The sequence below is a fragment of the Euleptes europaea genome, chromosome 9 (assembly GCF_029931775.1).
Source record: "Euleptes europaea isolate rEulEur1 chromosome 9, rEulEur1.hap1, whole genome shotgun sequence".
Classification (NCBI taxonomy): domain Eukaryota; kingdom Metazoa; phylum Chordata; class Lepidosauria; order Squamata; family Sphaerodactylidae; genus Euleptes; species Euleptes europaea.
The window spans coordinates 78,110,225-78,138,219 of record NC_079320.1 but is presented as its reverse complement, the minus strand read 5'-3'; the positions used below and the strand labels follow the sequence as shown (position 1 = coordinate 78,138,219).

The window sequence follows — 27,995 nt, the reverse complement described above, 5'->3', positions numbered from 1 at the left end:
GATTTGTCACCCGGATCCCGGGTGGTATCGTCTAACCGTTTGGCACTTGAAAGGCGAGGCCTCTTAGATCAGGGGTACAGTGCCGACATCGTAGATACCATCTTAGCCAGCAGAAGACCGGCCACACAAAGGATATACGGAGCTACCTGGAAGGTGTTCGCCACTTGGTGTCACCGCAACTCCAAGAATCCACTAAAACCGAAGGTACCTGACGTCTTATCCTTCCTCAAAGACGGACATAAACTCGGTCTTAAAGTCTCCACATTACGACGACAATTGGCCGCAATAGCCACGCTGGTACCTCGTATAGGTCGGTACCCTCTAACAAAGCATCCTCACATCTGTGCCTTCCTTAGAGGAGTTAAATTGACATCCCCTGCGGTGGTTCATAGATTCCCTTCTTGGAATTTGCGTTCGGTTCTGCTAGCCTTGACCAAACCACCGTTTGAACCCCTTAGAAAAGTTGACCTTAAGTGGCTCCGCATGAAAACCTTGTTTCTTACCGCAGTCACTTCAGCCAGAAGGGTTTCGGAACTTGGAGCACTCTCCGTCAGGCCAGATCTTTGCATATTTCGCAAGAATAGAGTGATTCTCCGTACTGATCCTTCTTTCATTCCAAAGATTCAGACTCGCTTTCACCTTGAACAGGAGGTGGTCCTTCCTACCTTCTTTCCGAATCCTTCTAATCAGAAGGAGAGAGAATGGCACTCCCTAGATGTAAAAAGGGCCTTGCGCATTTACATCAGAAAGACTCAACATATTAGAAAGTCAGAGCGTCTCTTCATTACCTTGACGGCACCCAATAAGGGAGGCGCCATGTCTCGGGCAGCTATTAGTAGCACCATTAAGGCCTGTATTGCCCAGGCCTATAAGACTTCCGGAGTGGGAACTCCACCTGGCATCACCGCACACTCGGTCAGGAGTTCGGCCACCACGGTAGCATTTAGACACAAGGTGTCTTTGGAACAAATATGTAATGCTGCTACTTGGTCTTCCTTGTCAACATTTACCAGACATTATAAAGTGGACTCTTTTTCCAGAGAGGCATGTGCCTTTGGTCTGGGAGTCCTTCAGACTGTACAGGAGACCTAATTCCCACCCAAGTTCACAAATAGCTCTGGTAAGTCCCAGACTGAAGACGCCCTTCTTACCTAGAGCGAGAAAGAGCCTTGGTTTCACTTACCGTGAAGGCTTCTTCTGCTCGTAGGTAAGAAGGGCGTCTTCCCCGCCCTAGTTAAAAAAAAAAAAAAAAAAAAAAAGAGAGAGAGAGAGAAACAGAAGGAGATAGCTACTGCTACGGGAGGGTGTCTTCTGTAAGACGTGTTTCCTCAATGTTGAAGTTGAATGATTGTTTCTCGTTACCAGTTGTTTTTTCCGTCCCTGTGTTCCTCGTTTATTAGGGGCAAGAATTATAAGGATTACTATATATTGGCATTTTTAAGCTTTTCAACTACTGAGGCGTTCCGAAGGGAGGGGGTCATTTCCCCTAGAGAACCGGAAGGCCTACAAATTTTGTTGATTCCTGCCTTCCCTAGCAAATAAAGGAAAATAACCAGACTGAAGACGCCCTTCTTACCTACGAGCAGAAGAAGCCTTCACGGTAAGTGAAACCAAGGCTCTTTTCTTTTCAGGTATTTTTAGATGCATGTTAATCTCTGGTTATAGTTTATATTGGTTATATTGGTTTGTATGTTTTATTTCATGACATAGAATGTTGTTAGCTGCTCTGAGCTTGACTCGTTTGGGAAGAGCAGGACAAAAATCAAATAAATCAATAAATACTTTATTTCCCAAATGCAGACCTAGAGCAATATGGACTACAGAAGTGATACTGACTCCATGGTTCAGGTGCCACAAATGGCTGTTCAGGACATGGTTCCCCAGTATGTCACCTGCCCCAAGTTTCAGGAGAGTGGGCCAGGCCCTTTCCCAGTAGACTTGCGGTTGGCAGGTGATTCCCTTCTTGACACAGCTGCCACCAGTGGAATGGGCAAGCGGTGAGCCTACCTGACGTTCAGGCCTCATGCCATGGATGGAAGTAAATGTGGCTCTTTTGGTTGATGGCAAATATGACTCAGTGGGAGCCCCAGAGTGAGTACCCCTGTACTACGATGCATCAGAATTGTGATTATAATGTAGCTTTGGCTAAAACCAGTTTTGGTTATTGGCAGGGAGTGTTCGGCCCTTGTTTGTGTGTTGATATTATCTCTTGTTAAACATATTGGTGATAGCCCCTGCTTTCTCTAGGCTGTTTCTTTAGGTTTCTTTCCCATTCAGTCCCAAAGACTCAGGACCACAAACGTATCAGTAGTACAGTGCTTACAAGGAGATTAAGATAAGAGATGTTATGATGTTTCTGCCTCATTCTCCAACTGAGCTCGAAGGACATCTTATCAGCGGGTCTTTCCATCCTATGCTCAGGGAGGCAGGAGTTAAATTCTTCAGATCCTGTCCTCTGGCTAGGACCGCCCCCTGCTGCCCAGTTCTCCTCCTGCCTTAGAGGGGAAAGCAGGTTTAGTGGCTAGCTCTGCAAGCCTTGTTTTTCTTACCTTCTATTTTCTTCAACTTTCTTCTCCTGTCCTGCATTTCTTCTTCTGTACTTAACCTTGGTGTTAGCTATCCTTTCATTTTGTTTCTTACTGCTTTCAGTGTCTGTTGCCCTTTTGTATTCCCCCGACTCCCCCCCTCCAACCATCCAACTCGCCCGCACTCATTCCTCACTGAAGGAGAGAATGGCGGCAACGGGGGACAGAGCGATAGAGGAGCTCATGTTGGGAGACGAAGAGCAGGTCGTTGGCTTACTCTCCCCATGACAAGCCCTTAGAGAGGAGTTTGCACAGGCGGGAAAAACCTCTCTCAGAGAAATAGCCAGCTCCAGAGCCTCTTCCCCTACCAAGGTGGCTTTGCACCAATCCGGTCATAGGGCCGGAGAACCCTCCAGCTGCAGTAGCTTTGCCTGGCCTACCAAGGCGGCTCGCAAAACCCCCTCCACTATTAGGGCTTGTTCACCTTCTTCAGACGAAAGCAATAGAGAGGAGGGCGAGTTTTCCTCAGGCGACGAGAAAAGAGGGGAGGGTGTGCCACCCCAGGATCAACAGTCTCGCCTTTTTTCTGGTGAGGACTACCAGACCATGTTATCTAAGGTCCTAGCCACCATAGAATTGCATGAGGAAGGCGAGATGGAGGCCTCCAAGAGTAAGGCCAAGTTCAGAGGCAATAAAGAATTTTTTGCCAGACTGAGATCTAAGTCACTGGTGGTGCCCTTCCCTGAATACTTTGAGGATCTCTTAAAGGCTGAGTGGAACAAACCGATGTCCAATAGACAATTCCCCCCTTCCATTAAAAGGATGTATTCCATAGAACCCAGGGCCATGAACCTCCTACAGGTCCCTGTGGTGGAAGCTCCAGTGGCGGTTCTCCAGTCTAATGCCCTGCTTTCTGAGGATGGAGCAGGCAATATTAAAGATCATCTGGATAGAAAGGCAGATTATGCTGCTAAAAAAGCCCATGAAGCTTCCGCTACTTCAATTCAAGCATCTGCTACTGCCACCCTGTTTGTTCGGGCATGCATTATGTGGGCTAGGAAGTTGATTGAACTGGTCCCCCCCCCCGCCAATAGAAGGGTCTCGGGTGGCCTGAACAGGCTTCTCAAGGCCGTCAACTTTTTAGCAGATGCCACTTTGGACTCTATGACCTTGTTGGCTAGAGCCTTGGTGGCGACTTCCATAACTAGGAGGGCCCTCTGGCTTAGGTCCTGGTCTGTCGACAATGGATCCAAGTCTATCCTCCTGGGTTACCCCTTTGAGGGAGATCGTCTTTTTGGTTCCAAGCTCGATGAGATTCTCATTGAAACAAAGGACAAGAAGAAGGCGCTCCCTAAGTACCTACGGAAAGAGGGGAAATCCTCCTTTCGTCCCTTTAGAACCTCACACACCCTGGCCCGCCTTAGAACGGAGGCAGGGCAACTGGTCCTCGGGCCGAGGCTCCTTTCGTGGGGGATCCAGATTCGGAAAATCCTCCCAGTACAATCAAAACCAAGACAAGGGCAACAGATTCACAGACAAACCCGGAAAGCAATGACTACAGCTCACATCCGGTGGGGGGAGACTTCATTGGTTCTCCCGAGTTTGGGAATCCACTCGCCCAGACTCTTGGGTACAGAAGATCATTGACGAGGGTTACGCAATAGAGTTTTGGAAGACTCTTCCAGATCGCTTCATCATCTCTCCCACCGCCTTCAAGCGAGAAAAGTGGGCCCGCACTCAAGCCGCCATAGACTATCTGCTAGATATCAAGGCCATAGAACACGTTCCTTTGCCAGAGCAGTGCGCAGGGGTGTACTCATTCTTTTTCACAGTGCCAAAAAGGAATGGGGATTGGCGAGCCATCTTAAACTTGAAGCATGTGAACAAGTTTGTGCATCTCAGACTCTTCAGAATGGAGACACTGCGCTCGATCATCGAAGCTCTGTGCCCACTTGCCTTCCTGACGTCTATAGACCTTACAGAAGCGTACATGCATATTCTGATACACCCGAACCACCGCAGATATCTATGCTTCTCTTGCAGCCAATGGCACTACCAGTTCCGGGCCCTCCCCTTCGGCCTCTCTTCCGCCCCGAGGGTCTTTTCGAAGGTCCTAGTGACCTTGGTGGCTCACCTAAGAGAGAGGGGGATTCATGTCTTCCCTTACCTAGACGATATCCTGGTAAGTGCCCCGTCGAAACAACTGTCCCTGCAGCACACATCCACTGTCCTTTCGACTCTGGAGCAACATGGCATCCTGGTGAATCGGAACAAGAGCTCCCTTTGCCCAGCACAGTCTATCCACCACCTAGGAGTGATAATAGACACATCCAGGAACATGGTTTTTCTCCCAAAGGACAAGAGCTCCAACTTAGTGGAAATAACGAGGACAGTCATCTCCTCCAGATCCATAGGCCTATCCACTTTAGTCAAGCTCCAAGGCCTCATGGTGTCATGTACAGATGCGGTTCCTTTGGCACGATTCCACATGAGAAGACTGCAGTGGTTTCTCAAACCCTTTCAAACCCAAACCCTACAAAAGAGGAATCCTCTCTTCTCCCTGCCACTCTCTGTGAAGAGCAACCTGAGGTGGTGGACCAAACCTTCCAACCTCAACAAGGGTCGTTGTTATCTACAGATGACCAGCATACAACTCTTCACGGATGCCAGCCTGGAGGGTTGGGGAGCCACCCTCTTTCAACACATTGCACAGGGACAGTGGAACGATGCAGAAAAGAATCTACACATAAACAGACTAGAGTTATAGGCGATTCACCATGCTTTTCTTCGATTCCAGCCGATGCTAGAGGGCCAGCACGTGCTTGTACGAATGGACAATGTCGCAGCAAAGGCCCACCTAAACAAACAAAGAGGGTCTTGTTCCTCGTCCCTTCACACAGAGGCCGACACCATCCTAAACTGGGCAGAAGCTCATCTGTCATCCCTTCGAGCGGAGCACGTCAAAGGGACTCTGAACACCCAGGCGAACTGGCTCAGCCATCAACAGGTAGACGAGGGGGAGTGGTCTCTGAAGACGGAAGTCTTCCTCTAGATAACGAAGAGATTTGGTCATCCTCTGGTAGACCTGTTCGCCTCACACAGAAATCACCAGACACCCAGGTACTTTTTGAGGTTCAATTACTCAGGAGCAGAGGGAATAGATGCACTGGAATCTCCGTGGTCACGGGGTCTTCTCTTCGCCTTCCCTCCTCTTCCCATCATGCTAAAAGTCCTTTGGAAGGTCAGACAGGAGAGAGCACACGTCATCTTCATTGCCCCTCATTGGCCTCGAAGACCATTGTACCCCACTCTGAGGGAGCTCTCTCTGCAGGATCCTTGGCCTCTTCCACCGGTCCAGGACCTTCTCCATCAAGGACCTCTCCTACATCCGAATCCGGCTTGGCTCCAACTGACCGCCTGGGACTTGAAAGGCAACAAATGTTAACACTAGGCTACTCTCCAGAGGTCGTGTCCACCATGCAATCCGCCAGAAAGAAATCTACCATTCGAATTTACAACCTTTCCTGGAAGACCTTTGCTTTGTGGTATGGACGCAAGCTTCTGGATCCGATGGCCGTGTCTACCGGTAACATCCTGGAGTTCCTCCAAGACGGAGTGTCAAAGAACCTGAAGGCCTCCACCCTTCGGAGACAAGTAGCGGCCATAGCCACGGTAATCCCACTCCTTGATGGCTTTCCCATTGGCAAACATCCTCACATACTTACCTTCCTCAAAGGTGTTTCAGCCATTTCTCCACCGGTAGTGCACAGATTTCCAACGTGGCGCCTTAACGTGGTGCTCCGTGCCTTGACTAGACACCCGTTTGAAACTTTAAAAGAGGTTCCTCTGAATTTTCTCCGGATGAAGGTCATCTTCCTTATGGCAGTGACCTCGGCCAGAAGGGTCTCGGAGTTGGGAGCTCTATCCTCCAGACAGGGACTATGCGTCTTCCACGCCGATAAGGTGGTTCTGATCCGTCATTTGTCCCAAAGATAAACTCCAGATTTCATCGCCAACAGGAGATTAATCTCCCATCCTTTTGTCCTCGACCTTCGCATCCGAGGGAGAAGACGTGGCACACCCTCGATCTAAGAAGGGCCTTGCGGATTTATCTACGCCGGACTGAGTGCCTGAGACGTTCGGACTCTCTGTTCATTTCAGTATCTCCTCCCAACATGGGCAAGAAGATGTCCAATGCCGCGATAAGCCAGTGCATATGTCAATGTATTCAGTTATGCTACCAGCACAGCAACAGCCCGGTCCCGAGCGGAAGTACCGCTCACTCTGTCCGCAGTTCGGCCACCTCGGCGCCATTTGACAGGCAAGCGTCGGTCGAGGAGATTTGCAAAGCAGCCACTTGGTCCAGCCTCTCCATCTTCACGAGGCACTTCAAGATTGATTCCTTTTCCTCGTCTGATGCAACCTTCGGCAGAAGAGTTCTCCAGCACATCGTATCAGAGGATTAACTTACCCAAGGGAACACAGCTTTTGAAGATCCCGCTGATAAGATGTCCTCCGAGCTCAGTTGGAGAATGGAACCTTGGCTTACCTGTGAGGGTTCCTTCTCTACTGAGGGAGGAGAACATCTTGCCCGCCCAGGGTGAAGATACGACAAGCAGATGCATTATTCCGAAATTGGTCTACAGCCATGAATGGAATCAAGAGTTAGAGGGAAACTTGGTCCTCGAACTGGGCAGCAGGGAGCGGTCCTAGCCAGAGGACAGGATCTGAAGAATTTAACTCCTGCCTCCCTGAGCATAGGATGGAAAGACCCACTGATAAGATGCCCTCCTCCCTCAGTAGAGAAGGAAGCCTCACAGGTAAGCCAAGGTTCCATTTGTAGTGGCAGCAGAATTGGGGAGGGGTCAGGTCCCAGGCTCCAGTGCGGATTCAGTCCCATCCCTGCATTTAATGCAGCAGAAGTCAGCTATTCCATTTGAAGGCCTCTGAGCGACTTAGAGCTCAGCAAAGGATTTTATGGGGAAAGGGGAGGAGGAGAAAACAGAGCTGCTAAGGCCAATAATGGTTGCAGCCTAAAGCCATCTTAATTGCTGCCTTCTTTAATGTCAGAACAACTTCATGGGCTAGTGAAAATCAAAGGTCATTATGGGGACCTTAATAGCCAGTCAGGCAAACCTTCATTTGCAGGCTGTTTGCTTGCTGGGGTAGAGTGGGTTATAAGAGTGATAAAATAAAATAAAAATTGAGTATTTTTCTGTGTTAACTACTTGGTGAAACTGTACCTTGTTTCTTACAAAGTCTGTTTTATCACCTTATCTCTCCTTTCATTGTTGTTGCTAATGTAGTTTGTTGATTGCTTCTTAATGCCTTAAGCCTATTCCCAGGGGACTGTAACTGAAAGTATCTTTTGTCTTCGATTTGTTTTTGTTTTTTTAAATTGGAGGCTTGCTTGCCCCTACCCTTTCCAGAAGAGAACTTGGCAAATGAAATGGAGCTTGACAAATGAAAGTGAGAATGTTTTAACTAAAAAGAAATGCACTTGATAGTTACTCTAAAAGTAGAGGTTTTGATTTCCGCTTCGGTCAAAGACTTGGAAAAAAGCGTGCAGTTGAACAGCGTGCTGCTTGTGTCTGTCATGAAAGCCTGACTATTACTGCTTGCAAATCAGGGAGAAGAAAGCTCTTGGACTTCCTGCTCAGAGCAGCTCTGCGCCTGGAGAGTGTCCCCTGCCCTGTAATAATAGTACAGTCCCTGCACCTTTAGCATTCCCGCTCTGAGGGAAGGGCATCTTGAAGCTTTGGGTTTTCCCACCCATTGCTTGGGAAGGCAGGATCAGTTTTCAGCTTCCTGTCTCTCTGGCGGGAAAGCCTACAGCTTCCACTTTCATTCCTGCCTTGCTGGGGAGAGCACGCTTGCTGCATAGCTCTGCTGTGCTCCTTCCTATTAGTCTAGTAGTTAATCTAGTTAGTTTTTAGGCTAGGACTGCTCTTTCTTATTCTTTCCATACTCTTTCTCTTACTGTTTTTTTTTTAAAGGCGTTTCTGTCCTCCTCTGTCCTTCTCTTTGTCTTTGCTTCTCCGAACGTTAGAAAGCTTCAAAATGGCCACATCTACCCAGGTCAATCGGGAAGACGATCTTCTTTCCGTGTCCGACTACGATCCAGGTCTCCTCCCTCAGGGAACTGAGGGAGGTGGAGAAGCCCCCAAGGACTGAGCAGATACAGCAATGGAGGCTGAGGACGTGAGGGAACTTGTAAAGTCCTCCAAGAAGGTGACCTCCCAAAAGGTGGGAGCAAAGCGCCACCTAAAGTCAAGCTCCGTGGCAAGTGGAAAAGGTCCAGAATGGCTGCGGGGACCGAAGCACTGCTTGGTCACCCCGCCAGCTCAGGCTTCCAAGGGTCCAACACATCCAAGGGTCTCTGAACGTACAAGCTGACTGGCTAAGCCGCCGTTCAGTAGACGGGGAATGGTCGCTGTGCCCGCAAGTCTTCCAAATGATCCTGATGAAGTCAGGCCCTCTTGAGGTAGACCTATTCACATCTGGGATGAACCATATACTCCCCAGGTTCTTCACAAGGTTCTACCATCCCCAGGCGGAGCAGGTCGACGCTCTCCTGGCACCATGGCCAAAGGGGACCCTGTATGCTTTTCCACCACTGCCAATTCTTCCGAAGGTGCTCAGGAAGATACGACTAGAGAGAGCCACAGTAGTTCTGATCGCTCCAGATTGGCCACATCACCCGTGGTACGAGCATCTCAGGGAAATGTCCACCCGGAACCCGTGACACCTCCCTTCAGTTCCAGGCCTCCTTCACCAGGGACCCATCTTACATCCAACCCCAGACTGGTTCAAACTAACCGTCTGGACATTGAAAGGCTCAGGCTAGCACAAATGGGGCTGAGTGAAGATGTAATTTCCACCATTCTACAAGCCAGACGACCTTCCACCAGAAGAATCTATGACTACACCTGGAACGCCTTTGTGAGATGGTGTCGGAGGAAGGCAAAAGACCCTGTCTCCATATACCTATCCTCCCTGCTCACTTTCCTACAGGACAGAGCCTCCCACATCTCAGGCCAGCCATCCTCAGGAAGCAGATTTCAGCTTTCTCCACAATCATTCCGTCCCTCAACGGCCACTAGCTCGCCATCCATCCACAGATGAGAGCCTTTCTCAAGGGAGTCGCACAGACCAATCCTCCTCCCATTCACAGATTTCCATCCTGGAGGCTGAATGTCGTACTACAGGTACTGACTAAAGTTCCATTTGAACCTCTCAAAGAAGTTCCACTCAGAATCCTCGGGCTCAAGGCAATCTTCCTTACAACCATCATGTCAGCCAGAAGGGTCTGAGCTGGGCGCTCTCTCCATACATAAAGAGCTCTGTGTCTTCCGCAAAGATGAGGCGACCCTTCGCCTAGACCCGGCGTTCACCCCCAAGATAAATTCCATCTTCCATAGGCAACAGGAGATCCATCTCCCCTCCTTCTGCCCTTGTTCTTCTAACTCGAAGGAAAAGCAATGGCACACTCTGGACGTGCGAAGAGCGCTCGGAGTCTACATCAACCGCACTGCTCCATTCAGGTCCTCAGACGCCCTCTTCGTTTCCATCTCACCTCCCAATAAAGGACGTTGGTTGTCTCGTCACTCCTTGAGTCACAGAGGCCAACAGGGCCACCAAGCTTCCTGTCCTGGAAGGCATCACAGCGCACTCCATCCGAAGTGCTGTCACCACCGCAGCCTCCAATCGACAAGCTTCGGTGGAAGAAATTTGTAGGACGGCCACATGGTCCTCAGTGTCCACTTTCACTTGCTATTACCGCATCGACACCTACGCATTGGCGGAAGCCGCCTTCGGTAGAAGGATTCTACAACATGTTGTTGATGATGAGGACTGAACTCCCACCCGTGACATCAGCTCTTGGACATCCCAAAGCTTCAAGATGCCCTTTCTCAGAGCGAGAATGTAGCCTTGTTTACTTACCGAGACGGCTCTTTCCACTCTGAAGAAGAAGGGCATCTTGCCCACCCAAAAAGGAATAAACAATTTCCTGGGTGGTCTCTCTTGTCTACAAGGGATGATCCCATTTTATATAGTTTTTTCCTTCATGTTCCTGTTCCCTGGTATCTTCCTCAGTGGTCCAGTGACACAGTTTTCATGTTTTATACATGTTGTCTTCACTACCTTAAAGTGAGTTTTCTGTTTACCTGTTAAGAGTTTGTGTTATTGTCCTAGAGAGACAGAGAGACAGGAAGCTGAAAACTGATCCTGCCTTCCCAAGCAATGGGTGGAAAAACCCAAAGCTTCAAGATGCCCTTCTTCCTCAGAGCAGAAAGAGGTAAACAAAGCTACATTTTGCAGTAGGTAAACAAAGCTACATTTTGCAGCTTCATTTGCTCTTGCAGTCCTTTCAAGGTCCTTGCCCATATTCCTTACCAATTTGGGCACTAGAGGATTGGCATAGGGTGTGCTACATGTGGAGGAAAGCTTGTAGGTGCATTTGGGTAGGCTATAGCTGTTGGGATGGCATAAAGGGACTAGGAAGGGCCCTCAGACACTGGGATGTTTTCATAAAATCCTGTTAACAGGAATAAAGAGGAACAAGGATGTTTTCAAAGCCAGGAAAATAATTGCTTGCTTAAACATAAATCGCCTTTTCTAGACAGGAATATTAAGGTGTCATGAAAGTATCATGCATACAGTAAATGTGGTTTGTTGGCAGGATTAATAATTAGCTTGTATTTTCCTGTATATAGGCACTGCGTTTCTCCTTTAAAAAACATAACGAGTTGTACATAGGTATGTTTATACAGAGGCCTAGTACATGCGTTTAAGCACTTAGCTGTAGGTTTACAATGGGTGTGCAGAGACTGGAAAACACTTCATTCTGTCCCTCTTTGTACTGTTTCCTTAAGGCTAGATTACACAATCATCTTGCAGTGGGCAGCCACAGTGGGATTTATTTAGCTATGATTTGTAGCCCACTGCCACTGGCTGGGATGGTTAGAGTGACTGCTGAACTAATGTGTAGAACTCTGCGCATACTCGGTTCTAGCACTGTTGCAACCACTCAAAGGCAACGTAGAAGAAAATGTGATGCATGCATATCAGTTGGCCATCACAGGAAAATCTGGGCCCATGGGAACACACTGTAATCTGAGTTGGATGCGTTGCAAAGAGTGGGTGGGGTGCATAAGTAGAAAATGGCCCGGGAAATATTTAAGTTCAGAAGGGAGAGTAGTGGAATCCTTTAAGATAATAAAGACACGATTCCCCCCTCAAAAGAGAGAGAGACTTAATTAAAAACTGAAAAGAGGAGACTGCAGGTCAGATTTGAGAGGTCTCAGCAGGACAAGGCGACCGGGGCCTCACACTGATGAGGTCCCTCCCCTTTCCAAACCTTGTCCTCCTCCCCAGTTCCTTTCAAGAGCCTTGGAGGTTATTCAAGGCCACTGCAATAGTTGCTTGAATCGAATGTATGCCCCAAATTAATGATGGGAGAAAGCCCATCCGAAAGTATGCCAGCCTGTGGAGTTCCAAGGAAGCTATAGACTAGAAGATGACTTCCTGTGAAAATGGGGATGTCTTGTTTGCAAGAAGGAAGTGCAAACTGACAACAGGGAAAGTCAAGGCAAGGAAGAATTTGAGATGAAAAGTATGAAGGTATAATGTGTGACATTATTTCCTATTCCATGATTTCATACGTGTAAGCACCTAATGAATAGTGGCAGAAGACCCAAGAGTTTGGTTGGGTGTATCCATGCAGATGAATGAGATTTTAATGTTTTGAGATATTACATGTGTTGTAGATTGTACTACTTCAGACTTGTAGATGGGGGAATAGAGATGTAAAATTTCTAGGAATTTTCAAGCCATGGGAAAAACGTGGCTTTCTGTGGTTTTTCGGGGGGGGGGGAGAATGCAAATTTGGAGAAAATTTGTAATATATGCATTACTTAAATTCTTACCAGACCTAGATTGATTTTATGATGTTAACAGCATAAAATGATTTTACTATGTTAACAACATGAAATGCATAATTTTAAATCTTATTTAAGATATAAAATTGTTACTTGACATTGTTCTGAAAGGGCAAAATGTGCTGTTAGAGTAACACAAGGTTGTGTGCTGGGGCAATGAAATACTAAATTACATCCCAGGAATTGGCAAGTCAGGTATATAATGAACTATGAGCTAACCAAAAACCTGAATCCCATTTTTAGTTTGCCCATTTTGCCAAGCTGGTAAGTATTGTGATAAATCATTACTGGTTTCCTCCTTGGCAGCTTGATCTTTGTTATTCAGACTTTTCAAGTGATTGGACAAGAGCAGACTTGGAGGCAAACTCTGAATGTGCACCGCTAAATTCTGATTGAGCTAAAACAGGAACTCCTAGGCTGTAGGAAAATAGATAAAAGTGTTAGTCTGACTTGTTGGGCTGTCAGGCAGGCAACTGCCAGTCTGAACCAAAATGTTAGATCTTGGACCTGTTCTTGAGGGTCTTTCTAAGTTTAGGATTAGTTAGCAAGATACCGTTTCATATTTCCTGTCAGTATTCTGCTTTAAAGCTGTCTTTCTACGGATCATTCCCAGTTATTAGTCCTTGCTAGGATTTATGTTTCATTATTAAAGATTTGTGCTATTGTTTTGGGTGTGAATTGACTGCTCAGAAAATCTTATGCACAATACTGACAGCCATTGGGTTATGCTGACCTACTCTGTCAATCCTGAATAGGAATGGGAGGGAACAGAAGTACAAAAGCCTGTGAATCAGTTGCACAAACACCCCTCCGGAACATCCTATGTGCAAGAGAGCCAAGATAAAAGCATAAAGGGGTGGATGCTGTTGTTGTTGGCAGTTCACCTACTGGAGGAACAACGCCAGATAGAGGGGGGTTGGAGAGGAAAAGCTTTTTTAAAATACCTGACCCCTCTGGCACATACTTCAGTGCAGGGGAGCTGAGGACCAAGAATGTGGTTGTGACACGCATATTTATGAAATTTAAAAGTATAAATGTCTTAGTTTTTTACAAGCAAAATTGTTAACATGGCTGGTGTTAGAGAGAACTGCATACTGCTGCAACTTGTGGTGTCTAAGCAAGTTTATCTTTATTTTTTGTTACCTCTTAGATTGCAAAAGTGAACGTAAAAAATGGGTAACACATTTCCAGTACATAAAAACATTTCATACCACACATTGGGTTGGATTCAACCAGCTTTTTTTTGACCACCAGAATAAGTATCATTTGTATATTTTTAACATAAAGTTGTTGCTTGATGCTATTATGAAAAGACAAAATGTGCCATAAAAAGTATGCTAGGGATCATGGGATGGATGTGGTCGGGGCTGTAGTAAGGAGGGAGATTGGGTGATATTGAGTGGGAAAGCTACTGAATCCAACCCATTTTCATGAGTAAAATCTTGTCTTTGAAAGCATTTCTCTCACACCACAAGAGAAAATATTTCATAGCACTTCTTAAAGTGGCCCTCACAATTTCCAGTTTGTCTTTTAGGGATTTTTTTTAAAGCCTGGCTCAGCCCCCTAATTTATTGGGCTTTTTCCCCCTGGGCATTTACATCTATGGGGAATAGAGATTTCAGTGTCCCCCCTATTCTGTGCAAGTGCATCTCACCCAGCTTCTTCAAGTGTTGAGAAGTACCAGGGGATAACACTGAACCTAGGTTGCTTCCTTTGGAACTGGAGAGTACTGTAGTCTTAAAAAGGTAAAGGTCCCCTGTATAAGCACCAGATCATTCCTGACCCATGGGGTGACGTCACATCCCGACGTTTACTAGGCAGACTTTGTTTGCGGGGTGGTTTGCCAGTGCCTTCCCTAGTCATCTTCCCTTTACCCCCAGCAAGCTGGGTACTCATTTGACCGACCTCAGAAGGATGGAAGGCTGAGTCAACCTTGACCCGGCAACCTGAAACCAACTTCCGTTGAGATTGAACTCAGGTCGTGAGCAGAGCTTGGACTGCAGTACTGCAGATTACCACTCTGCGCCACGGGTCTTATTTACCAATTATTGCCATTTGTTTTGTTGCGTGCCAGTCTGAGACAGCGTGGTCAGAGCCCAACCCTGTGGGACAGAACCATTCATAAATGCCAAATTTGCTACCGCTGTAATGACACTTCGCACAGCAGCATGAGGTTCCAATTTACTCTCCTCAATGCATGTTTTACATTTCTACCTGTAGAAGGGTGTGTATGTGCGGTGGGATTGAAAAACGATAATTCCTCTTTGCCATCTTTCCCAGCTGCTGTCTTTGGTTCCTTGTAAAACAGATTCAACACATGACTCTAGCTGATCAGAACAGGGCTGCAGGATTATGTAGTTTGCCTTCCAATTTGAACATTTGTGTTTTAGCCAGTTTGTAACTGCTTGTGTGCTACGTCTTCTAAAAATGTGACTGGGGAAATATAAAGTGGGAACAAGCTGTGAAACATTGGTTCCTTTGTAAAGGCGTGAGTGTTAACTGATAAGGGTTTGGTGATGAATGTTAGGAGCGCAACACTACTAAAACTTTGCAAGTCCATTGCAAAGATTGACTTCTCCAGGGGTAGAAATAAAGAGTCCCATTTTCCTCCCAAAACAAGAACAATAAAATACCTCCTATGTTCATTTCGGAGTTGTTGTCTGTTGTTCAGCTGTTGTCTTTTTGCTTTGGACAAACAGAGCACCGCGTTGCTGCTTGGAGGTGTAGTGGTTAGGAGCAGCGGACTCTAATCTGGAGAACCGAGTTTGATTCCCCACTCCTCCACATGAAGGTAGCTGGGTGACCTTGGGCTAGTCACAGTTCTCTTCTCTGCAAACTCAGACTCACCTACCTCACAAGGTGTCTGTTGTGGGGAGAGGAAGGGAAGAAGATAAACCGGTTTGATTCTCCTTAAAAGGTAGAGAAAATTGGCATATAAAAACCAATTCTTCTTCAATGTACAAAGCTTGTCAGATTTCATCTAATGCTTACCAGAAAAGGAGACATTCATGCGTTGATACAGGAACTGTGCACCTTGAAGGATATATTTTTAAAAAGTGGGGAAAGTTGGCGTGCCTTTCTGGTGCTTCTGTCTCCTTGCAAAGGGGTAATTTGGTTTGGTGTTCTTGCCAATGGGAAGGATTAGTAAGCAGGAGTTTGGATTGGACTGGCCAGTTTCTCTTCAGAAGACTGACAGTGTCATTGTCCATCCCTGGGTCAGGGAACTGGGAGTTTGCATAGGTAATGGAAATTTCCGCTATGATTCGTTGAGCCCTGCCCCATGAAGCCCACTTTCTGGTCTTCTCCTCTCTTTATCCCAATTCTGTTTTGGATCTTTCATCCCACCCTCTCACTTTGTGTTTATACTTTCAAGGATGCTTGTGTGCACATATTGGTGAGCTTGAGTTGGTTGATTTTTTTTTTAAAGAAATGATGGCGACGATCTCACACATGGAAATTTAGGGGAACGTCATCTAGTCCACACCACATCTGAAGCCAGAATTAAGTGCTGTGTTTTTGAGCCCCAGTAAATCCTTCGTGGCAGCTGAAGATCTCAAAATGGATGTAAGAGATGGGTTAGTGTTGGGCAAGGCTGAAGATGAGTCTTTGAGCTCACCGGTGCAGGGGTGGAAGGCACAGCATCGACCCTTTGGTTGCAAAAACACTCTGACCTAACTTTCTTTTACATCTCTAGTTTATTAGAGAAGATATGAAATACAAGGATGCCTCCAATAAACACAGCCACTTGCACAGAGAAGACAAGCACATCACCATTGAAGATCTGTGGAAACGCTGGAAAACGTCTGAAGGTAAGGCAGCTGAAACTGCTCTATTCCTATCCTGCAAGTTTTACTGATGTCATTAGTGAATATAGCTGGGAAACTGCAGGAAAAAGTCTGGCGACTGGCTCAGAGTCTGTTGGTGGACACAACAAACTAGAGGCTGTGTAGCTATGCCGATTCAATGCAGATTCCCAAAGTAATAGTCAAGTACATGTTGAGTATCCCTTATCCGGACATCCAAAATATGGAAAGATCTGAAATATGGACAATGTTTTTAAAATATATTTTTTATTTTAATAAGGGGGTACAAAGGAAAAACAGAAGGAGGGAAAGGAGATCATCCAATGTAGAAAAAGCATTTTTCCAAATATATAAGTACATAAACTGAGTCAGAGTTGAAGAATTATTAAACAAACAAATGTAACAATCCAATATATTTATGTTTAATTAAATAAATGTTTATACTTCTTAAGATATATATGTTGATCATTTTATCATCCTATATATATTAAATGATTAGCATTTCTTTAAAAAACAATTCACCGTAGAAATCAACCAATTATAATTCTAACTAGACTTTATGTAAATCCTAAAGCCTCTTACTTGCATTCTGTGTAAAATCCCATGCAGATTTCACTAGTAGTGCTGGAAGGAGCCCAGGAAAGGATGTACACATGGCCTAGGAAAGAGGGAGGAAATTCTTTTGCCAAATTTCAGAGTGATGGGATAGTCTTGCCAAATTCCAGGAAAATCTGATGAAAAATCAAAAGTGCTGACAATTTGAAACTAATTTTTTATATACCCCGAAACATGTGTTCCTCACATACTGGTAATGTAACTGTGAGTGTGGGCTCAGGATTGTATAAATGTTTAATAATAGTTTGCTTATGTATCAAAAATAATGGCAAGGAATGCCTATTAGGCATAGCGAATGTAATGTCAATGGCAGTTTAGGAAAAAGCCTATTTAAAAATCAAGAGAAGGCCTAGCTCAGGGGTCGGCAAACTCATTAGTCAGAAGAGTCAAATATCAACAGTACAACGACTGAGATTTCTTTTGAGAGCCAAATTTCTTAAACTTAAACTATATAGGTAGGTACACTGTTTATTAACTTAATAAACTTTAATTAAAGTTTTAAGTCTTAATTAAACTATAGGTACACTGAATAAAACTTGATATCATACTTAATAGTGTTCTTATTTATTGATAAAAATTAAATTGTAAGTCCCTGCCATTTCCCCCTCCCCGTCTGGAGTCCTCGTCTGGAGGCCTGGTCTACCGCCATAAAAGCCTATTGGTAGACCTGGCCTCCGGCTGAGCCCCATTGGGAGGCCAGGTCTACCCATTGGCTTTCTTGGCAGTAGACCTGGCCTCCGGAGGCCCAGAGAAGCCAATTGGTAGACCTGGCCTCTGAAGGGGGACTTTTTCCCCTCCTTGGAGTCCAGGTCTACCACCAAGGAAGCCAGTGGGTAGGCATGGCCTCCCAATGGGACTCAGCCGGAGGCCAGGTTTACCAAAGGAAGCCCGCCCCGCCCAACAGGCGGGGGGGGGCAGGAACTGCCGAGCTGCCCGCCCAGCAATTCCGCGGCTAGAGGGGAGGGGAGGCTTTAGCCTCCCAACCATTGAGGGCAAGGGAAAGGGGGACCTGGCCATTCTCCATGGCGCAGGGGGGGGGGGAGACAGCGCGCCTGCTCTCTCTCTCTCTCTCTCTCTCTCTCTCTCTCTCTCTCTCTCTCTCTCTCTCTCTCTCTCTCTCTCTCTCTCTCTCTCTCTCTCTCTCTCTCTCTCAAGCGCGCCGGCTCCGCAGCCTGGCTGCCGGCGCAAGCAGGCGCGAGAGCAGGGGCTCCGAACCAAGTTCGGAGAGCCGCACTCAATGGGCCAAAGAGCCGCATGTGGCTCGGGAGCCGCAGTTTGCAGACCCCTGGCCTAACTGCAAGGAACCAAAGTTGTAAGCAAGCAAAAAAAGTTAGACCATACTATTCACATTGTGCTAAAGTTGAGGTGGCATCCATTTCCACAGTTTTTTTTAGTTTGAGTGAAATTGTAACAGCCCAGACTATTCTAGTGATCCAAAAGAAACATTTTAGTGAATTCACAGTATGTGAGCTGCCATGGACTAGATGGTGAAGTGCAACATGTATTTTCAAAATACATTTTAGAATATTTTCTGGCCTGAAACATATGCCAAGTCCCTTTACCATATCAAAGCTAATAAAAATTTTCATGTGTGTGCTAAATCTATTGGTCCTGATGGTGTTACCGTGGAAATGATTACAAAATAAATCAGTGCCTAGTTCTTGGTTTATCAGTGGAAAAAACACCACAATGTAAATGCAGACATTTTTGTTTTGTGTCTTAATGAATTTTGCACGTAGCGCATCACTGATTGCCCGTCATAATCAAATGCTTTTATTACTCATAACGTAGTTTTATTTGCTTTTGTTCTGTACATGGGATCTTGTTGGACCAGGTTTTGTGAGCATTCCAAGGTCATAAATGACCAGATGAATTTAATCATCCTTTAGTTCAGCGGTTCCCAAACTTTTTGGGCCACCGCCTCCTTGGACCCACAAACTCAACCCCAGAGCCCCCCTATCCTATAAAAAACATTGTTCAAAATAGGGGTTTGCATGATGCACTAAAGAAGATAATAACAATAAAAATCTCAAAACAGTAACAATTAATTGCACATTATTTAAAATCAAAACTTTTTAGTTGAAATTTATTCAGCAAAACTGATGAACTTGATCCGGTGGTACCAGCTCTTCAAAGTCTGGGGTGGGGGAATCCACCAATTTTGCCAGCATGGTGCCATAGCTTGATCTATTGTAAATTAGTGAACAACAAAGCTGAAGGGTCCCACCTCTAGTGCCCCCCTGCTACCCCCTTGCCTCTTAGTGCCCCCCTAGGCAATCCCATCACCCCCCAGGGGGTGGTAATGCCCACTTTGGGAACCACTGCTTTAGTTTAACTTTCAGTAGGGTTTCTAGACCCTTCTGAGGGTAGGGGATCCCCTGCTCCAGGGCCCCTCCTGGCACCTATCAGCTGACTAGTGGGGGGGACTTACCAGCAGCAGAAGTGATCATGTGACCAGCGACATGGAGATGCTCTGGTATTTGGGCAAAAACTCTGGTAAAAACAGTGATGTGATGATGTCACTTCCAGTGCGTGCCAGAAGTGATGTCATTGTGTCATCGGCGACAGAGGCGTAGGAGTCAGTTTGCTGCCAGAAAGCCCCCACCGTCTGCCAGAACCCTAACATTCAGGTACTAATCTGCAAACTGGGTCTATAAACAAGTTTGCTTGAGGTGCTAAAAGTATGTCAGCATTATGTTATATAATTGGACAGCTATATTTATATCAGTTCACTATTGCCTTTGCCCTACAAATCTACATTTTGCTTTGGGCCTTGGAAAATAAGATGGTGGTAGAGAATACACAATTTCCAAACACTGTTTTGCCTTACAATGTGTTTGTCTCTACAGCAACTGTAATGCTATATTTTGTTCTAATTGGCAATGTGGCTTAGATTTCCCCCCCCAAAGCTATTCTGTTAGCTATTCAGTTAGCTGCATCTTGTAAACCAGTTATTGACATGGAATTAAATGGATTCAAGATGATGGTGTAAAGGATGGTGTCAATAACACCAACTTCCTTGAGCTTGCTTGAAAGGAATTTGTGTGCGAGGGTCACGAGCCATAAATAGTACTGATCGTGTCTGATTAAGAACCAAGTAAGCCGTCCCCAGAAATACTGCATCACGATGAGTCTGTTCTTTGATTAGCTTGTGTCAAGGCAGCAACTTGGGCTCTTTTTTACTAATAAAGCTTTGGGAAGGTTCTCAGAGTATTATTATTAACAAATGTTGTCACATTTGTGCGACAGCATGGCAACGTCCTGAACCACCGGTGTGGTGGGATCCCAAAGTGAATCATGCCCTGATCTCAGATAGGTCACAAGAGTGATGCCATCTTCATTCTTTTAAATAAAAGAATTGTGTAAAAAGGACTGGAGAGCAAGAGAGAGAGCAAGAAGAAACCCTGTGTGTATGGGGAAGTATATGGCAAAGTGTGAAAACTCCTTTCTGGTAGTAGTTATGAAAAAGCAGGAAGTCTTGCAGGTGCATCCTCAGCCCTATGCCTTGCAAAATTCCCTCTTCGTACAACTATTTAGGGACAGGATCTCTGTGAGTTTGAAAAGCCTTGCAGACTGCTGACCTGTACAGAGCAAGAAGAGAGGAGGAGGCTGTTAGAGAGCTTCACCTTTCTGATTATCAGCTCATATTCTTAATTTAATCATGCTCTTTTTTGGTAGCCTGCCCTTCATCCGAGAAACACAGAACAGCATTGTAGCTGTGCATGTTAGAAAGAGAAATGTATGGCAGGTCATCTGCTAAGCTTAGCTAAATGGGGGTTGCCGCTTTTCTGCAGAAGTTATTGGAAAAACTGGCTTGCGTACTGAAAAGCAACACAGGCTGGTAGAAAGCTTGAATAAAGTTTGATTGATGCACCTTGTCACAGGTGTTGATATTGATAGATTTTATATATCTATATATCCCCCTCCTCTTCCTACTAAAATGTAAATTGTGTTCCAGGCTTGGAAACATAAGCAGTGTCATGCTTCTGTTGTGAATGAACATACACCTTTTGAAGAAAGATGCTACACTCCACTCTCATATGTCTTGATGCGCACGCACGCGCGCGCACACACACACACACTGTGTGTGTTTCTTAAGCCTCTGCTTTCCCTTTTTTTCTCTTACAGAACGAGTTATTCTTTCTCTTGGTCATCAGGTTGTTGTTTTAATGCTGGCTATATTTCTGTGCTTAGGGTGTGTTGAAGCCCGCACTGAAGCACAGTTGATGCCTGTGTAGTGGTCATAGTTCACATCTCTTTAAGTAGAATGTGTCCTCAAGCTTGGTCAGGAGAGGAGTGAAGGGTACCTCAGATACTGAGAGTTCCCTTGTAACAGATGCGGGTGTCTTCCATCTTTCTTTGAAGAAAGAAGTGGGGCTACTTTATCTGACTGGAATGGGAATGAACTGCTGGCCAGTTGAGAGAGAGAGTGGAAACATCAGGGAAAGGTTTGCATCTACCTTCCCACATGACCCCAGCTGAAATGAAATCCTTCATTTCCTCAATATGCAGGGAGAACGGAAGGAAAAGATAATCCAGAGACATCCTGAAACTTTGAACCAGATGCTGCTGGTGAATTCTGATGTAAAAGATTTTAATTTATATCCCTGTGCTGTTGCAGTTGGCATTCAGTGTTGAGGCTTTTCCATATAACAGCGAGTATCTTGGATTCAGCAATGCACACGTGGAAACATAAATAGACTTAGCACGTTCTTCTTGTGCAAGATCTTGTGAAACATATCAGTTCCCTCCCTGTATACAATATTGTGCCCAGGAATTGGTTGCACGAGATCTTGCACAATCAGAAATGCAAATAGGTTTACAATAAGTGTGTGTCTTAGCATAAAAGTTTCTTGCATTTCTGCTTGTGCAAAAGCTCTAGGAGGAGTGGAATGCGGGATCCAACCCAATACCTCTCAAGACATGTAATATCTTACAGACAATATTCCTGTTCCCTCTCTGAGGGGGAGGGCATCTTGAGAGACGGGTGATTCCTTTCCGGTGCTCTGGGACACTACAATCCAATCCTTTACAAAATTATTTTGGTCTAAATCCATAGATTTCAGTGGATCTAGGGTTAACTCTGCATGGGATTGGTTTGCACTGTAAAACTACTGCATAGGCCTGCCGCTCTTCCCAACATCCCCTTTCCTGTTCGCGTGCTGCAGTGTATCTATTTTTGTGCAGCCCAGCAAAGTTTTGTACCTGTGAAAATATTGAGCTGTCTTGCAGTTAAGTCGGGCCCTCAGTCAGACTAGCCTGTTGTCTTGTTCCCTAACTTACAGCAGCCCTCCCAAATTTTCTGTGAAAGATCTTTCTGAGCTTTGCTACCAAAGAGCTTTGAAATGGGAGATTCTTGTGACTCTGCCCACTGCTTTCTGTATGCAAAACATGTGCTCCCTCTCGAAGTTCCTGTTTCCTCCTGTCAAGCATGATATATTCAAAATGTAAGAAGAAAGAACTTGATCACAAACCTGAAGGAGAGGAACTATGTCAGTATGGGAAATGTGCAAAGAGCTTGCTGCATTGTGGGGGTGGGTCTGCACAGACTAAAACGCAAAGGCAGCTGAACGGCATTGCTGTTTTAAAAAAATCAGTGTTCCTGGTGGCCTAACCAGCTGAGATCTGGCTTCGTACATTAAGATGCCCTTGCAGAAATTGGGAACGAACTGTTACGGTTGGATTGCACATTCTTCATGATTAGGAAGCATGAGGTTTTGCCTACCCAGACAGAGGAAACAAATGCATGGATTCCATAGCATCCAGTTCCATTTCAAGCAGAAATTGCAAGTTCCTGTTACTGGGACAAAGAGCTCCTCCTAGGAAAGTTAAAAGTTGATTTAAGAAACAATAGTGTCCCGTAACTGTGGTCTTGTTATGTCACCCCTTGACATCCACTTCAAGAGCTAACTGTAAATAGCGTTATGTTTTTATAAAAGGTGCCAGTTTCTCTGCTCAGAACCGTTGAGTTCGGGTAGTGATGATAAACTTACAGAGCTGGAGACTTGTGAATTCATCTCTCTGATCATGTTTTCCATGATGTTTTGGATTCCAGCTTCAGGAAAAAGCTCTTTTGAGAGGAGATGCTCTACTACAGCCTACAGGCTGAGGAATAATGGAGCTTTGGCTGTTGGGATGGATGTTAAAGAAAGCTAGTTGACTGGGAGTTTGGAGTGGAAAATGGAGTTTAAATAAAGCACTGCTGATCAAATAGTACTTGAACAGGCATGAGGGGGGAAACCCCCAGCAATTCTCAAAGAGCATTCCCCCACCATCACCAAAAGTCTTCACATCCAGTCCTTCATAGGGCTGTTGAAAAAAAAAATTCGGTAAAATTCAGATTTGGCAAAATTTGGCCCGTTTTTATTTGGGAAATGCCGAAGTCCAAACTCTCCCTATTCGGATTTGTGAAATTCGGCATGAAATTCGGCATTCCTGAATAAATTTGGCTGAATAAAGCAATTTAAAGCACATTCGTGGCTTTCCGCAGCTCGGGGGGGGGGATTTTTGGAGGTAGAGGTCCCAAACGTTCATGGTAGCTTGGAGGGACCCTACTTGCAAGAACCCCCAAGTTTGGTGAAGATTGGGTCGGGGTCCCGAGTTATGGGGTCTGGAAGGGGTCCCCCCATCCGCCCTTTGGAATGAATGGGAGCAGGCAATCCTTAATGTGCATCTAGAGAGCAGCAAATCCAAGGCAAAACCTCCCATTGTTTCTCGTTGGCTATTTATGCATGGGAGGTTTTGCTTTGGATTTGCTGCTCTCTAGATGCACATTTCCCCCATTTGAATTCTCAAAACTCTGCAGGGGGGCTTATTGTTGAGATTTGAGAATTTGGATGTGGAAAATGTTCATCTAGAGCAGGGGTGGGGAACCTCAGGACATTTTTGTGGCCCTCGGGAGCTCCGGGAACCCTGCCCCGGAGGCGGGGCACAGGGTGGCCCTCCCCGAAGGTGTTCCTGGGGCCACGGCTTACAGCACCCTTGTAGCGCCCTTTGGACCTCCTCTCACCGACTGTCAGTTGTTGGTTGGTGAGAGGGGAGGGGGAGGGACTTCCCCCAAGGCTGCCCCCTACAGCTGCGGCGTACAGGAATGCTGCAGCACATTGTAAGCCCCTCTCGCTGCCTGTCGATTGTTGAGCAGCGGGGTGGGGGGGTGGGGAAGAGGCCAGTGGCTCCCGGTGGCAGAGCATGCATGCGGGAGCCAATTGGGCTTGGGTTTTTTTTAATGGACTCTGGGGGGGGGAGGGCATGGAGACTGAGGCCCGGTTGCTTGGGGCTCTGGTCGCGTAGGCCGGCATGCACAGGTGTGTGTGTATGTGGGGGGGAGGCTTTTCTCTCTTTTCTTCCTCCTTTTCTGTCTCTTTCTTTGTCTCCCTCCGTCCTTTTTTTTCTTTCCCTCCGTCCTTTACTTTCTTTCTCCCCCTCTCTCCATTTCTTTCTCCCTTTCTCTCTCTTCCTCCCTCCCTTTTCCTCTTTCTCTGTTTTCCTTCCTCCCTTCCTCCCTTGCCAATCGACTGTGGGCTGCGCCCCCCTGGTGCCTCATTTTCTGGGGCTCACCGCTGGCTGCCCTCCCACCTGGGAGGGGGGAGCGGGGGCGCCCTGCAGGCCTTCTCTGTGTGGCCTCTCCTGGGGTTGCCAACCTCCAGGTGGTGGCTGGAGACCTGGCAACCCTAGCCTCTCCCCCCCCCACCGGGAGATCTACACCTGGTATGGCCCCCGAAAGATGTTATAAATGTGCGAATGGCCCTTGGCAGGAAAAAGGTTCCCCACCCCTGATCTAGAGAGCGGCAAATCCAAGGCAAAACCTCTCATTGTTGTGGACTGATAAAAGGCGTTGTTTACAATTCACTCCGCTTTTTCTTGGGAGCAAAGCCCCACTGCGGCTCTTCCGAGTAAGCAGGCTGGAGGATCAGGACTGCCCACCCTTTCTCTTCATTTCGCTTCCACCTGTCACTGCTTCCTCAGCCCCGGGGGCACCCAAAAACAACAAAGACCGGGGGGGAGTTGAGGGAGAAGACAATGTGGCTGAGCTGTCACTGTCAGGGGAAAAGAGAAATCCTGAGTAGGGACACCCACGGGGGGCTGGGGAGGGGGGGAATAAGCAGGATGCTGCATTGTATGGCACACAACACCACTGGCGCATACACACATGCACGCTCGCTACACACCATTCCCTCCCCCCCATCGCGCAAAAGAAGGCAAAAGCTCGGATTCTATGGACACGGCCAACAGAGACAATTGACCCCCCCAAGCAAAACAGCTCCCCCCCCCGGGACAAGAAGATGCAAATTCCAAACGAAGGAGAACGGGGCAGCCAGAGAGAGAGACTCACCAACCCACACTGACCTCCAGGCGAAGGTGGCAACCAGTGAAAACAGCAAAAAAAAACACTAGCGCAGAGGCAATCAACCCCCCCAGCAGAACAGCCCCACCTTTGGCTTCCCCCCCCCACACAGAATCTCCCCCCCCCACATACACACACACAGGAAAAACGTTATAGAGAAAAGCCCCAACATGGGTCAAACTGTGGATGTCTTCTCTTCCAGCAGAAGCAGGGGTCAGGAGGAGTAATCCAATCTGATTCCAGCAAGCAACAGCAGGTCAGCTCAGCTCAGGATCTCTCACGATCAGCACAGGAGCAGCAGCAATGGAAGGAATACAGACTCACACACAGACTCTCTGGCCATTTATGCACGGGAGGTTTTGCCTTGGATTTTCCACTCTCTAGATGCACATTTTCCCCGTCCAGATTCTCAAAACTCTGCATGGGAGCTTATTATTGAGTTTTGAGAATTTGGATGGGGAAAATGTGCATCTAGAGAGTGGCAAATCCAAAGCAAAACCTCCCATGCATAAATGGCCTCTCTCTCTCTCCCTTCCCCCCCCGGGCTGCACAGCAACCCGGGACCACGCACATGCACCCCCCACATATGGGGATCTCTCTTTCACACACACAGACACACTCTCCCCCCTGCCTGGGCTGCGCAGCAACCTGGAACCCCCCCCCCCCACGGGGATCTCTCTCACACACCGACACTCTCTCTTTCTCTCCCCGGGCCACGAAGTGGCCGGCCTCACGCACTCATCCATGACTGATTGGCCAGAAGAAGACCCAGCTTGGCCACCTATTGGCTGCGGGAGAATGCTGATTCGGGGTCGCTGAATTTGTATGAATTTATCCGGCATCCTCCCGAACTCGCCTTCAGCTTATCGTTTTCCCACCTTTTTTTTACTTCCGTTCTATCTGAACTTGAAGCTAGATGGGTGGGGAAATCCATTACGGAGAAAGGTTTTTGCAGTTTGCTGGGACTAAGAGATACCCTCACCTGGATAGCCCCAGGCTAGCCTGATCTCCTCAGATCACAGAAGCTAAGCAGGGTCGTCCCTGGTTAGTATTTGGATGGGCAACTTCCAAGGAATACCAGGATTGTGACGTGGAGGCTGGCAATGGCAAACCGCCTCTGAACACCTCTTACCTTGAAAACCCTACAGGGTCACCATAAGTCAGCTGTGACTTGACAGCGCAAAAAAAAAAATTACTGAGACATGCTATAGGATTCAGCTGTACGTCAAAGCATGGAAGCTGTGTGTCCTGAGAGCCAGAGTGGTGGTGTGGTTTGGAGCGGTGGACTCTGATCTGGAGAACCGGGTTTGACGCCCCACTCCTCCACATGAGCTGTGGAGGCTAATCTGGTGAACTGAATTTGTTTCCCCACTCCTCCACATGAAGCCAGCTGGGTGACCTTGGGCTAGTCACAGCTCTCTCAGCCCCACCTACCTCACAGGGCATCTGTTGTGGGGAGGGGAAGGGAAGGTGATTGTAAGCCGGTTTGATTCTTCCTTAAGTAGTAGAGAAAATTGGCATATAAAAACCAACTCTTCTTCTTCTATTCAGTATATGTTAAGGCCATATGCTATTAATGGTAGGGACCTTTGCTCTCATTTGAGAGAGCCCCATGTGATCTTTGAAGAGCAGAGGTTGGAGCTGTCTACTAGCAACTTGTAGATGTGATCCTTCCGTACCGTAAATTGGGCGACTTCAGAAAATGGAGGCAGTAGGATTAAGTGTACGAACAGCACCAACTTGTTAATCCTTACAAAGTCTCCCAACAAATTCCACAGTAAATTAATTTTCTAATGAATAGAGTCTGCACTGTTTAAGAAAATAATGACACCCCCCCCCCCCGTAGCGCTACTTATTTTGTGACTTTTGCCAGATTGACTGCTATGATTTTATTCTTTTAATTCTTGCTGGATTTTCACTGAACTTCGTGCACTTTTACTTGTCCCAGAATTTTAACTGGAAGTAATATGGTGGAGTGGGGTTGGTTGGTTGGTTGGGGAAGATAATCAAATCCTAACCTGCTTGTATCACATATTAACTTTTGCAGAACATTCTTTCAGTTCAAAGGTCAGTAACACAATTTGGAATCCACATGTATTCAAGGGCCATAGTGGCTGATGTCCATAATATCAATGAAGATTGGTGCAGCCATTAGCAAGCTCTTCAGGAGTCTCAGTACAAAAGCTGGGGTGGGGTGTGTGGATGGGAAAATGGGGTCCCACATTAACTTTGGGTTTCACTCCTGTGCAAATAGCTTCTTTACTGGCTGATTGTTTGCATGTGTGTGTTGAGTTTCTGTCTATAACTCGCCTGCTGGATCCCATCAGAATAATTGATTGTCTGACATGTGAGTGCCCCGACCTTTTTGTCTGCACTTCAATTATGAAAGCACTTTAAAATTAAAATGCTGACTACTAGGATATGTATCATTCACTTTTGAGTATTTCTTTGTTTAAACGTTTGTCTCTTGGTTGAACTGGCTCCATGCAAGAGCTAGAGTGGTGTAGTGGTTAAGAGCAGATGATTCTAACTGTGAACTGGGTTGGTTCCCCCACTCCACATGAAACCTGCTGGGTGACTTTGGGCTAGTCACAGTTCTCTCTGAACTCTCTCAGCCTCACCTACTTCAAGGTGTTGTGGGGAGGGGAAGGTGATTGTAAGCTGCTTTGAGACTCCTTAAAGGTAGAGAAAAGGGGTATAAAAACCAACTCTTCTTCATGTAGCAGAACTCTGCTGGCCTTTTCTAAAGAAATTGTGTTTGGGAAGT

The 27,995-nt window shown here is 46.5% G+C and overlaps 1 protein-coding gene across 1 annotated transcript in view; it reads left to right on the top strand.

Annotated features, from left to right (window-relative positions):
* Window positions 1-27,995, top strand: part of STIM2 (stromal interaction molecule 2) — a 65,033-nt gene that overhangs the window by 13,512 nt on the left and 23,526 nt on the right. The window contains exon 2 of the mRNA XM_056855103.1: window positions 16,161-16,275. Coding sequence (XP_056711081.1) covers window positions 16,161-16,275 — 115 coding nt within the window. The remainder of the gene's footprint in view (window positions 1-16,160; window positions 16,276-27,995) is intronic.